The 12,450-nt window shown below is 42.1% G+C and overlaps 1 protein-coding gene across 2 annotated transcripts in view; it reads left to right on the forward strand.

The window, feature by feature from the left end:
- Nucleotides 1-12,244, forward strand: part of LOC127655507 (intermediate conductance calcium-activated potassium channel protein 4-like) — a 56,293-nt gene extending 44,049 nt beyond the window's left edge. The window contains exons 7-9 of one of the 2 annotated variants that reach the window (XM_052143374.1): nucleotides 8,966-9,035; nucleotides 10,277-10,401; nucleotides 10,531-12,244. In XM_052143374.1, coding sequence (XP_051999334.1) covers nucleotides 8,966-9,035; nucleotides 10,277-10,401; nucleotides 10,531-10,534 — 199 coding nt within the window. In that variant the 3' untranslated portion in view covers nucleotides 10,535-12,244. Of the gene's footprint in view, nucleotides 1-8,965; nucleotides 9,036-10,276 lie in introns of both variants that reach the window. The other variant, XM_052143373.1, reaches the window with a different exon arrangement.
- The last annotated feature ends 206 nt before the right edge of the window (nucleotides 12,245-12,450 follow it).

Consider the following 12,450-nt stretch of genomic DNA (forward strand, 5'->3'; position numbering starts at 1 on the left):
CTGCATGTGCAGCTTTTGAACAACTTAAGGCAAAGCAATTTTTCCAACCAAACAGGTAACAAAAACTATCATTGCATGTTTTTTCATGTACATTGGAGTACTGTGTAAATGCCATCGTGTATCAATGCACCGCAGTATAACCATCTGATACTATTAAATACCATTGTCCTGCCACAGCAGGTTATTTAAAAAACAAATGTAAAGGTAGCTGATTTTGAGAAACTTAAACTAGTGCTGGATGTGCTGTGTGAATATTTATTTTAGCAATTCTTTGTATCCCATAGTTACATTAATTGCTACGTAAGATATATACTTGTGAAAATGTAAAAAGCTGGAAACACCCCTGAAAGTGTGCTGTCTGTTTAATTGAGGCTGCAGCATAGCAATTTCACTTCTGTTGCCAGGTTTTACACATATTTAGTGACCAAAGCTCAGATCCCTCTGTCAATGATTTACAACCTCTTTACCACAAGCAATTAAAATTTGCTGGCGCTGCCCCTGTTTGCGTGCAAACAGGGGCAGCGCCAGGAAAGCAGGCTGCACCAGCCGCGCCTTTTCTCTCTCTATGTTTCTTGCATAGAGTAAAAGCGGCTGGGGCAATCTTAACGCTATTACACGAATCGGGGAAGGTGTTCTTTTCCAAATCCTATTCTTTCAGGGGGAAAAGACCCTGCGGAGACCACAACCTGCCCAGGCTGGGGTGAGGTAAAGAGTGGCGAAATATATTACATGGGTTTTCAAGCCACATGTGGAAATGGCGCAGTGGTAGATCATACCTGCTGCGAGGGAGGAGTTGCTACAAACACAATGACAGGGGGGCAGCGGCGACTGCACAAGGGAGACGCGGGTCCGCCAGTAGTGGGACTGTACTGCGGAAAATAAACACAGGGGGATTAATCCACAAGGGCCCGTCCTGTGGATTAATTCCAGTACAGAGTTATTTTAGTACCTGTAGTGGGTCTGGTTGGGGAATTCCTCCACTGAATACGTGGAGCAGATGGAGGAAGAACATCCAGGGAGTGTGAATCTAGTGGACTGTACTGGGGAGCGCACGTGATCACCTCAGTGGATGCGCTATGTGCAAGCGGACCACCCGAGGTCCAAGATCGGTCGTAAGCTGCCGCCTTTCTTGGGTATAATGAAGTAAGGGCTGTAGAAACCCTTCTTCATCTCGGTTGGAGGGACAGGCTCTATCGCATCTTTGAGTAAAAGGGTCGTGATCTCCACACGTAGGGTGTTTGGCGTCTTCACCATGAACCGGACGCTGCCGAAAGGGGGCGGGGGCCTGGCGAACTGAATCACGTAGCCAAGTCGGATGGTCCTGGCCAGCCAGCGCGATGGGTTGGGAAGTGAGTGCCACGCGTCCAAGCTCCGTTCGAGGTGGCACGAAGGGGACGATCGTTTTTGACGTATCTGGCGAGGCTTCACAGCAGGGCAGAACAGGTAGTTTATCGTCAGGAGGCAAAAGCGTATCCCGAGGAAACTCAAAGCACTTACCTTGCTCCACAAACCTGGCAGGGGGCAGGTTAGTGACTGAAGTGGAGGTCCCATGTAGGCGTCCTGTAGACTCGTCAGAACTGGCCAGCCGGGGGGCAGCAGTTGTGGGTCCGGGCGCGGGGTCCGCATCCGGATTGGCGGGTCTACTGGAGTGTAGCAACGGGCTGCTGTGAAAATGGCATTTACGGGAAATCGCTTATTGGGTACCGCAAAGGAAATTATTTCAAATAAGGATTCTCCTCCCGGCCCTCCACCGGTGGATGGTGTGGTCTGCTTACCAGCTCTGGAGCAAACGTCTTATTCCCTGGGTCAGCTTATCATGCACCTCTGGGAACAAAGGGACCGGGTCTTCCACGTCAGGTAGGTATTTTATGTACATGTTGACACGTGAGAAAGAAATATGTACTCAGGACCAGCAACATACTATATAAAATATACATACAATAAAATTAAATCATTTAATAGGCAAAAGACTAAAAACTATTTATAAAAAAACTAAAACATATTTATATAAAACAAAACTAAAACTAAAACCTATTTATTAAAAAGCAGTGCATCATTTTAGCATATTTAAACCAGAGCAGAGAGCAACATTATGACAAAGCAGCACAGCACAATGAGATAAGAGGTATAAATATAAGAGAGATCAGGCACTAAGGCAGGGAGTTCATGAGTCTTACAGCCTCTGGATAGAAGCTGCATTTGAGCATTGTTGTTCAGGCTTTAATGATTCTTATCATACTGACTGAGGGGAGGGGGTTGAAATGTTCGTTTGTAGGTTGGATGGAATCCTTCATAATACAGGATGATCTGCTTCTGCACCTGTTGGTATAAACGTCCTCAATGGAGGGGAGGCTGCTGTGAGTTATTTTTTGGGCAGATTTGACCACCCTCTTGTCAGCAACAGTTCCCATACCAGACAGTGATGGAAAAGATGAGTGTACTCTACACCACACACCGGTAAAATGCTAACAGAACCGGAGTGCTGAGACCAGCCCGCATCAAACTCCTAAGAAAATACAGGCATTGGTGGGCCTTTCACATGCTTGACTGTGTGCCCATGTGAAGTCATTGAAAATGTGTACCCTGAGATTCTTGAAACTCGAGACCCTTTCAACAACTGCTCCTCCAATGAAGAGGGTAGGGGGGTTTATCCTCTCCTACTAAAGTTCACGACCATCTCCTTCGTCTTTTTACTCTGCACCAGTCCACAAGTTCTTCCACGTCCTGTTTGTAAAGGAACTCGTCGTTGTGGGATATCAATCCACCACAGCCAAGTCATCATCACAATATGACTGCCCAGATATTTAGCCGAGCAGTCATATGTTAATAGCATGTACAGCAGGGGGCTGTACAGACTTTAACAGTCTGTGGCCTGTTCGTTAAAAGTCCTGGACCCAGTTACAAAGTGATGGTTTCAATCCAAGCAGCAGCAGTTTATTTACTAGAGTATGCAGGACAATTGTATTAAATGCAGAACTGAAGTCCAGGAAGAGCAGCCTGACATAAGCATACCTGCTCTCAAGATAGGTGAGAGCATAGTGGATGACCGATGAAAGTGCATACAGTTCTTCCTGTAAGCATACTGATGGGGGTCCACCTTAATGTCAATTATATACTTCATGTGGGCCATAACCAGCCATTCAAAGCATTTCATGATTATTGGTGTGAGAGCCACTGGGCAGTAGTCATTCATGCATGTCACGGCCAAGCTTTTGGGCATGGGGATGATTTATGATGTCTTGAGACACACTGGCACCACAGCCTGGGAGAGAGAGGTGCAAGTTCATGAGTGCAATCTATCAAAACCCTTCCCGGGATATTATCCAGGCCTGCTGCTTTACATGTGTTAAGTCCTCAGTGGACACACTGAAACACACTCTCCTGGTAGGAGTGTGAATCCGGAGCAGGGAGAGGAACTGGATGTCTCAAAGTGGGCATAAAATGTATTCAAGGCATCGGGAAGAGATGGATCCTGGGGGCATACAACATAATTTCTGCTGTAGTCAGTGATGCCCTTCCATATGCTCTGGGGGGTCACTGATGGAAAAGTGACCCTGTATTTTCCGAGCATAATTAGCCTTTGCCCTCTTGATCCCAAAATCTAGTTCCCTCCTCGCTCCTCTGAGTACAAGTGTGTCTCCTGCCTGTCTGTTATTATCCTTTAGCCTGGCTATCATGCTGGCCCGCTTACCCTTCTTCTGCCTTCATGCACAACTTTTTCACCTTCCCCTTAGCCACTGTGTATTGCTCCTCCAGCTTACTGTGCTCAGAAGCCTTAACCTACCCAAAGCAACTCGAGGCAGTTGATATGCCAATGCAGTCGCGGCCCTGTCCAGGAGCCCGTGGCTGCATGCCCATTGCACATGGCACCCCAGCCACGCTCAGAGGCGTCTGTCATAACAACAATGCACCTGGACACTTACATTAAGAGGACCCCTGGCTGCAGAAATGCAAGGTCCGTCCAAAGGCTGAACAAGTGGCGGTAGATCAGAGTGCTGACCACGCAATGTGCCATACCCATCTCGGGACTCGAGTCTGAAGCCAGTGCTGAAGCGGTCATCAACCCAAGTGGCATGATCGCAGCCGAGGACGCCATATGTCCCAGGAGCCTCTGAAATTGCTTCAGTGTGACCGACGTCTTCCACCTGAACGACTTCAGGCAGTTCAGCACCAACTGCGAGTGCACACTCATGAGGCGCGCCATCATAGAGACTGAGTCTAACTCGAGAAAAGAGATGCTCCGAACCGGGGTGAGCTTGCTCTTTTCCCAGTTGACCCAAAGCCCTGAGGTGAGGTGCCTGAGCACCAGGTCCCTGTGTGCACAGAACAAGTCTTGAGAGTGAGCTAGAATCAGCCAGTCATCAAGATAGTTGAGGATGCAGATGCCCACTTCCCTTAGGGGGGCAAGGGCTGCCTCTGCGACTTTCTTGAATATGCGAGGCGACAGGGACAGACCAAAGGGGAGGACCTTGTACTGGTACGCCCGGCCCTCTAAGTCAAACCGCAAAAAGGGCCAGTGCCGAGGTAAACCCGAGATGTGGAAGTACATGTCCTTAAGGTCCACGAAACAATCTTGCTCCAAACGCACGCTAAAATACTTTTCTGCATCAGCATCTTGAATGGGAGTCTGTGCAAGGCCCGGTTCAGTACTCGCAGGTCCAAGATTGCCTGCAACACACCGCCTTTCTTTGGTACGATGATGAAGGGGCTATAGAACCCCTTCTTCATCTCGGCTTGAGGGGCAGGCTCTAACGCATCCTTCCGTAGAAGGGTTATGATCTCCGCCTACTGGGCCGTATGGGGACGCCCTTGGCAACGAGCAGACGGGGTTCGGGATCTTGATCCACGCTGGGGTAGGATATGTTGAATAGCCTCCGTCTGCTTCTTAACTGCCGAGAAACTGGGCAAAGTCATCGATGGTGTCACCGAATAGGCCAACCTGGGAGACAGGGGCGTCAAGGAACCATACATTGTCAGACTCCCTCATCTCACCCAAGTTGAGACAAAGGTGGTGCTCCTGGACCACCAGTGTGGACATCGCCTGTCCGAGAGTCTGCGTCGTGACCTTAATCGCCTGGAGGGCGAGATCAGTCGCCAAGTACAGCTCCAGCATCAATCCTGGTCAGAACTACCCTCGTGCAGATCTCTTAGTGCCTTGGCTTGGTGCACCTGCAGGAGAGCCATGTCCTGCAGGGTAGAGGCAGCCAGTCCAGCGGCACTGTAAGCCTTAGCCGCCAGTGAGGTATGCATGAACACAACCGCTCAGCTCCGAAGACAAAATCTGAATGAGTGGTTGCGAGCCAGCTCCTTCTAAACACGTGTGTCCGGGGGAGTGGCATGCAGATTCCACTCGCCAATTCCCATCTGCCTTTTCTCAAAGATCTCCCAAGGGCGACCCCTAGTGTCACTACTTTGACACAACATCGAGTGAGTGACAGATAGGGAACCATTGTTAAAATTCAAAAACTTGTTCGGATTGAGCAATCGCACCAAATAAAGGGGTTTTGTGTAGTTTTGTGTCTTTATACAAACAGTGATGCGTCCCAGTGATACTATATTAACTATTAACACTCTTAGAACACCACTTGTGCATGCAGATTAAAGTACCGGAATTAACTTATGTATAATATGAATTAATCAGCAAACTGCATGCAATAGTTAATCAATTAAATCACCTGGAAGATTTTATTATTTGAATCCCAAGGCAAGGGGAATTGTTCTGATTCCACATTTCAGTTTCAGAGAAATCACATTATTACAGCAAACATTCATCATCTTCATCTGACTGTCAGAGCAGATGACACTGGTTGAACTAGTGGCTTATAAATGTGGTCTTGTGGTTGTTGATCTTGCGATCATTGCAAGAATGGCAGTTCCATGTGCTGCCAGCATCTGGAACTGGGTGTTAAGCAGTGGTGAATTCTTAGGACTAGCAAAACCTTCTCTGCTGGCATAACATGCCAAATAAATAAGTATTTTTCATATGTATTTTTAATCGCTTTCCACTCTTAATTAATCTACAAACAAATAGAGAAAAACTTAAAATAATTTATTCCTTGATGCTTACAACCAAAGTGTGACAACTGTTTCACAAATCGCATTCCTGAATCAGTGCGTGAGTTTGAGCTCCACCCCGTCAGGCCTTCAGAATTTCTACAGAATCCCTCGACAGTACAAATGAATGGGCAAATAAAGTCAGATTGTCAGATTCTTCAGCCAATCAGGTTGATTTATTTGTTCTTGGTGGGTGTGATCTTTAGGATATGTCCCAGTCCAGGCCTTCTAGCTGACCTTGAGTGACGCAATCACGATTTAAGTTATGTACGTAATTTGAAAGCGACGAGCGTAAGATCAAGCTGTCTGACGAATCGGCTGTCATCACTGCCGCTATCGCCATTGAGAAAGAATCCTTATGGATTTAAAATCCATGAGATATTCTACATGACCGTGTTATGGCTTAATTTATTAAACAGGAAAGGAGGACTGATTTTCACTTCAAGTAAATTGGTAAGTGCTTTTTGCATTGTTATAGCAACATCAGGAGTTTTCTAAGTGTAAATTAGGCTGCTTGAGCATTCAGTGTCAGATCAAGTTTTGAAAAGTAGTGTTGTGTTCCATTCAACTTGGAAAGTCAGATTTTACCACTTCCTACTAGGAAAAGTGTAATGGAATGCATCTTGAAGTCAGAAATACAACTTGTAGGCTTGTGCAGAAATTCTCAACTGACATGATATTAAAGCTTGTTTAAAAAATGGCAGCAGAAACAGGTGTATAAAACATTATAATCTATTTTGATAATCATACACCTGTAGCACAAATGCTAGCGCTGCATCATTGTTTATCAGTTGGGTTGTTAAGAGCAGTGTTGCCAACTTAGCGACTTTGCCGCTAGATTTAGCGACTTTATGGAGAAACCTTAGCTACTTCCATTGAAAAAAGCAAGTGGTCTTGCTTTCCTGCCCGGACTCGGAGGCACTCTCTCTGCGTATACTCTGTTCAGTGAGACTGACAGTGAGCGAGGTGAGCAGGCGAGAAGGTGGAGCAGCACAATCAGTTGACCGCAAGGCAGCTGACATAGACTTGAATGAGCTGCGTATGTTGCCAAGGATCAATCACAAATCTGTATTGTTTTCTCCCCTTTAGTTTTACATTTAAAGGGTAACTAAACCCTAAACCAACTTTTTTTAGTTAATGATCTGTAAGCATGGGGCTTTATTAGTACTGGTCATTGATTCAAGTAATTTTTTTGACATTTGTGTATAAAGTGTTTTAATTCTACAATATATGGTGTAAAAACGTCTGAGTGCTGCCCTCTTCAGGTTGAACGGTGGCTACTGCAGTTGAATTTTCCTATTGGCTGTTGCGGTACTTCGTGATGTAAGCGGTGATAGCTGACGTAAGCAGGTTCCAGCTCACCACGCCAGAATCATGTACATGTCGTCTTGCGACCGTGTGAGGAATAATAATAACATAGAGTCTGACAGCAGCTGTCAATTAATCCGTCATTACGAGTCTCAGGTGTAAACACATGTAAAAGGTGGACAATATGCAAAATGCAATTGAGAAGTGGTATGTCACGAATATGTTAGTTAGCGTAAGACTTCATCTAGCGACATTTAGCGACTTTTCGAGCAGGCTTTAGCTACATTCCATTGAAACTAGTTGTCAACACTGGCTAAGAGACCTCTCTAATGAGAGTCAAACCCCTGCTAAACTAACAGGAGCATTGCAGTTTCAAATATCTGGGAATGGAATGCATTTATGGTCGGAGATATCAAGTAGGAATATCCCACATCCAACTAGCATGGAACGCTTCTTAACCGTGTACCCTGACTAAACGAAAGTTATTGCAAGCAACTTTAAATGATAACTTATTAGATAGTTTTTTCCAGGTATTATTGACCTCCTTGGTAGATTCATATGAAACATTATGATATTTGAATGTCTGTTCGGGAGAACAGTCATGCTACAGTTAAAATTAGGCTTGCTTGAGAATTAAGTGTCATTTCAAATTCTGGCTTTTTAAAATGTCAATTGGTATTATTATTTAGCTGTGACATAATGTATGATGCCCAAAGACATAGGTTGTCTTATTCATTGTGAAACTGTGTTTTTTTTTATGGCATGAATCACTCTGAAGGCCTAGACTTTAAATGCATGTCCCACCACTGGTATTAAGTCCACTTGTTTCCCCATCTACATAGCTGATTGTTGTAACCACTTTATTGTTTACAACATGTACTCCCATCTTCCTGCAGATAAGGAGCTTAGTTTGGGAAGAGCCACTCAGCTGGCTGGCCTCTTTGACTGGAGTTCCTTTATGACCAGAGAATAGGAAGCCCAGATGTGTGAATTTGCATTGCATTTCACACCATTAATGACTACAGGAATCTGGCCCTTAAAATGTTCCATGTGTGCAGGATGGTTTTTAGAGGGATTTTTTGACTTCCTATTTTACAGTTTTAACACCAAAAATACTCTGGAAAGAAAGTGGGTGCTACAGTGACAGCTAAATCAGCACGTCAGGAAGCAGTGAGCCAAACCGTTCGGAGGTCATTTTGGTTTATGTGTTTTGGTCTGTTCCCTTTTTGCTCTTAGTCTACATGACTCTGGTCATTTTTGTATGCTTCAGCAGTTATCGGTGGTTCCTCTACAATAACTGGTTTCGGTTTTGCTTTTTTGGGAAACAGAGTTTTTTTAGAGAACTTGAACAGCAGGCCTGCAACAAAACCTCTGCATCAAAAAATGTCAAGAGATTGATGTTCTGCACCCAAATGAAATGCATAAACTCTCATTAATAGAGGTTACAGAGTAATCAGAAAATCATGCATTTCATAGAGGACTGACAGCCTCAGCACAGAGCAACCAAACTGCCTAGAGTTCCTTCAAGTTGATGTATCAGAAGATGTGAATGTATCACCTGCTTAAAGAAGTGAACTATCTCCCACACTCTCTCTCTGACTAGATTTCGACACCTGCGGCTGAAGCAGAGAAAGATAAGGGACTATGCCAGTGAGATGGTGGACCTCTCAAAAGTAAGTCAGACATACTCAACGTCAATAGTGTTTAGATCTATAGTTTGCCTTAAAGAAGTGTCTAAATGAAAGAAAAAAAAAAAATACTAATTTAGTGCATTAGACTGGCCCACTTTCTTTATTACTAGGTGTTGAGACATATATATGTTCTGTGAAACTCACCTTAACATCTTTGTAAAAAGACCAGAGTACTTTAGGTATGGCAGTGCCTTATGACTGTATACACATAAAACAACAATAAAGAGCCTAAAGAGACCTAGACATAGCTGACTTCCACTGAGACTAGTTCTCATCTAAATGTAAAGGAAACAAATGAACCTGAAACTGAATGTAAAATGTGAATGATCTTATGACCTTTGTTTAGATTTATTAAAACTGGCTCAGTCCAAAACACTTGAGAAGGATATAGATGCAGGCAGCACTGCAAAAGGGGGCGTGAGCTCCAAACCACCAGCAAAGAGACACCGTAGTGAGCACCTAACATAAATAATACTAACCATGTGTGGAAGTGGAGTTGGCACAACCCCCTTTTGGAGTAACCCGCCCTCTTTCGGAGAGCCCGCACCCATCTGGAGCTCTTCGGCCTTCAGCTATGCCTACTAGAAACATTGCATGCCCAAATCATAAACAGTGGTCCCAAAATGATAAAAAAAGAAATAAAAAAAAAAAAGAGTTATAATATGTAAAAAGAGCAAATAATTACACTTTAAAGTAAAAAAACATAAAAAAAAATTAATTTGTTAGATTTATTATAAATAAATTATAATACAATAGATTTACTGTTTAAAATTATGAAAAAATTATTTGGATACTTGGTATTCAAACTTTACAGATCATTTCTATAAATGTGATGAATTACACCTGCGGTTACTCTGCGAGGAAACCCGTGTGTACTTGAGTAGAATTTATTTCATTCATTACCTGATACCAATAGTTTAAAAGTAACTGCAAAATGGCAAGCGAAAAAGAAAAGGGAAGTTTGCCCCAAAAAAGAAGCATAATTTCTTTGCAGATGCCACTTTGATATTTTTTTTTAATCTAATGAAACTTAATACATTTTAAGAGTGGCTTTAGTGTCCAAATATTTGGACTGATATATTAGTTTGTGCTAAAATCTTAACAAAAAAATAAATAAATAAATAAATACAGACATACAGGCTGTAGCGTTGAGGTACATATTTAAAAAAATGTCAAAATCACAACTGAAAGCCAGGTCCTATCCCACATGTTTCCACAAACAGATGCAGATGATCATGTGTGATCTAAGTGCAACCTGGAACAGCTCTTATCATGAGCTTGAGCAGAGAATCATCTCCATGGAGCAGAAGCTTGACGACCTGAGCCACTCCTTCCAGAGAACCTCTGAGTTACTTACCCAGGCACTACATCATCGCTGACATTTGGCCCCTATCCTAGAAAATTTGGTTACATGTTTGGTTTATCCAAAACTTTTGGTTTATGGGGTGACTCTAAATAACTCTGTTTCTCTGAACAGGTGACCTGTGACAACTCTTTGAAACCCATAATGAAGGCTACTTTATTATCCATCCTCTGCGTGCTCTCCAATTAAAATTGCACAGGCACCTGGTGCTCTGACCTAATGGAGGATTTTTATATTGAACTTTCTTTTTTTTTACAGCAACAACCACAGAATACTCATTTGTTTGTGACAAAATTAATTACAAAAGTTCTGGAACAAGGACAATTCATGTGTATTTACGATGGTGATGTTTGTATAGCAAATGTTTCCTCAATGTACATGGGAAACTTGGGCTTGACCTCTGGTTGCTTTAATGTTTGGGGATTTTTTGTAGCGTTTCAGTTCATAATTGATACAATTACTGATACTATTGTTTTATGTATTGATAAAATGTTTTGAGCTGTTGGTGTTACAAGGTGTTAAGGGACAAATGCAGTTTTCTTGTAAACACAGGTTTGTTTTTGAAAAATGAAAAAAAAAAAAAAATCTTTTTTTTTTTTTCACAAAGTAAAAGATAGATCATGTTTATTGATGTGACATTGGGTAAGTTACTCCTCTTCAAGCTCAAGAATGTACCTGGGGTTCAGATGTTCATCTCAGACATTCAAAGTAGAAATCATACTGAACAGCCCGATTATAATTTGATGTGTCCCTACCTTTATGTCTCTAATCTATTTTGATATAGTATGTTCCCTGTTGCAAAAAGACATGGAACAACAATTACATTTTAATGTGACTATAACCAGAGAATGAGACATTTTTGAAGATCTCCCTAACTTTGTCAACTTTTTCAAAGGTAAGTTAAATTATAGTTAGGAGTCAAGGATAGGCCAGACTATTGCTCTTTGTTCCAGATTGTATATTTTTTGAAAGACCCTAATTCAGGCAGAACAACTTGCACCCAAAGCAAAATAATAATCATAATAAAAATTATGGGAATGACTTTAATTTCAATCAGCCCTTTAACCTGACATCTGTTGAATTATAGCATGTGGAGAGCTTAATCACACCATGAAAGGGGTTCATGCATTATGGTCTTCAGAATGTTGGTGAAGCAAAAAAATCTTTATAGCCAGACCCTGAATATTTAAGTTTGTTAAGAGCTGTCAGTTCTCTAAGAGAAGAGGTTGATTATGTTCTGTTGTTTGTAGGTATCTCCCCCTGGTGGAAAAAATATTCATCACACATGTTTGGCCAAAATTCCTATCGAAAACTATGCTGTAGTCCTATATTATTTAGAATATATTATTCAGCAGCTTGGCTTTGGAGTTGAGTTTTCAAAAGAGACTGAATTCCTAATGAATATATGAGGACAATGAGAATAGACTTGAACGGACTTGCTTTTTCTAACTGAAGCAAAAAACTGAAATGTCAGCATTACTGCTGTCTTCATGCATTTAAAACTGTTGGCATGAGGGAAGCTATCAATGGAACATATTAATGGCACCTGACTCATTATTTGACCAAACATAATTTTTAAGACATTTTCTTTTTCCAAACAAACTAAAAAACAAACACAACTAAGTATGTTTATATTGCTTTTGGACCAAAAATAAGTTAATCAGAAATTTAGTTTTGCACATTGAACTGTGAAATCTACACATAAATAACTAGACGAAAAAAGCTGAAAAGGGTTTACAGCATTATTTTTGCACATTTGAATAAAGCCATCTCATGTTAATAACTTCATGTTTCCTGACTATATAAAGCCTCAAAAACACAAGTTGAATTTCTCCATGTATATTCTTTGTATTGCTTTTATTACAAATTGATTAGAATCAATCATTGGTGTAGAACACAAAACCCTTTAATAACGGAACTATAACAGTTATTTATTCACAGAAATGAAAAAAACTCAAAACGCATTGAGTTATGTTTTTCAGTTGGTTATCATTAATAAATGAGAGGTTGCCAAAAATACTCATTAGTAAGCCC

Source organism: Xyrauchen texanus, chromosome 15 (genome assembly GCF_025860055.1).
Source record: "Xyrauchen texanus isolate HMW12.3.18 chromosome 15, RBS_HiC_50CHRs, whole genome shotgun sequence".
Classification (NCBI taxonomy): Eukaryota; Metazoa; Chordata; class Actinopteri; order Cypriniformes; family Catostomidae; genus Xyrauchen; species Xyrauchen texanus.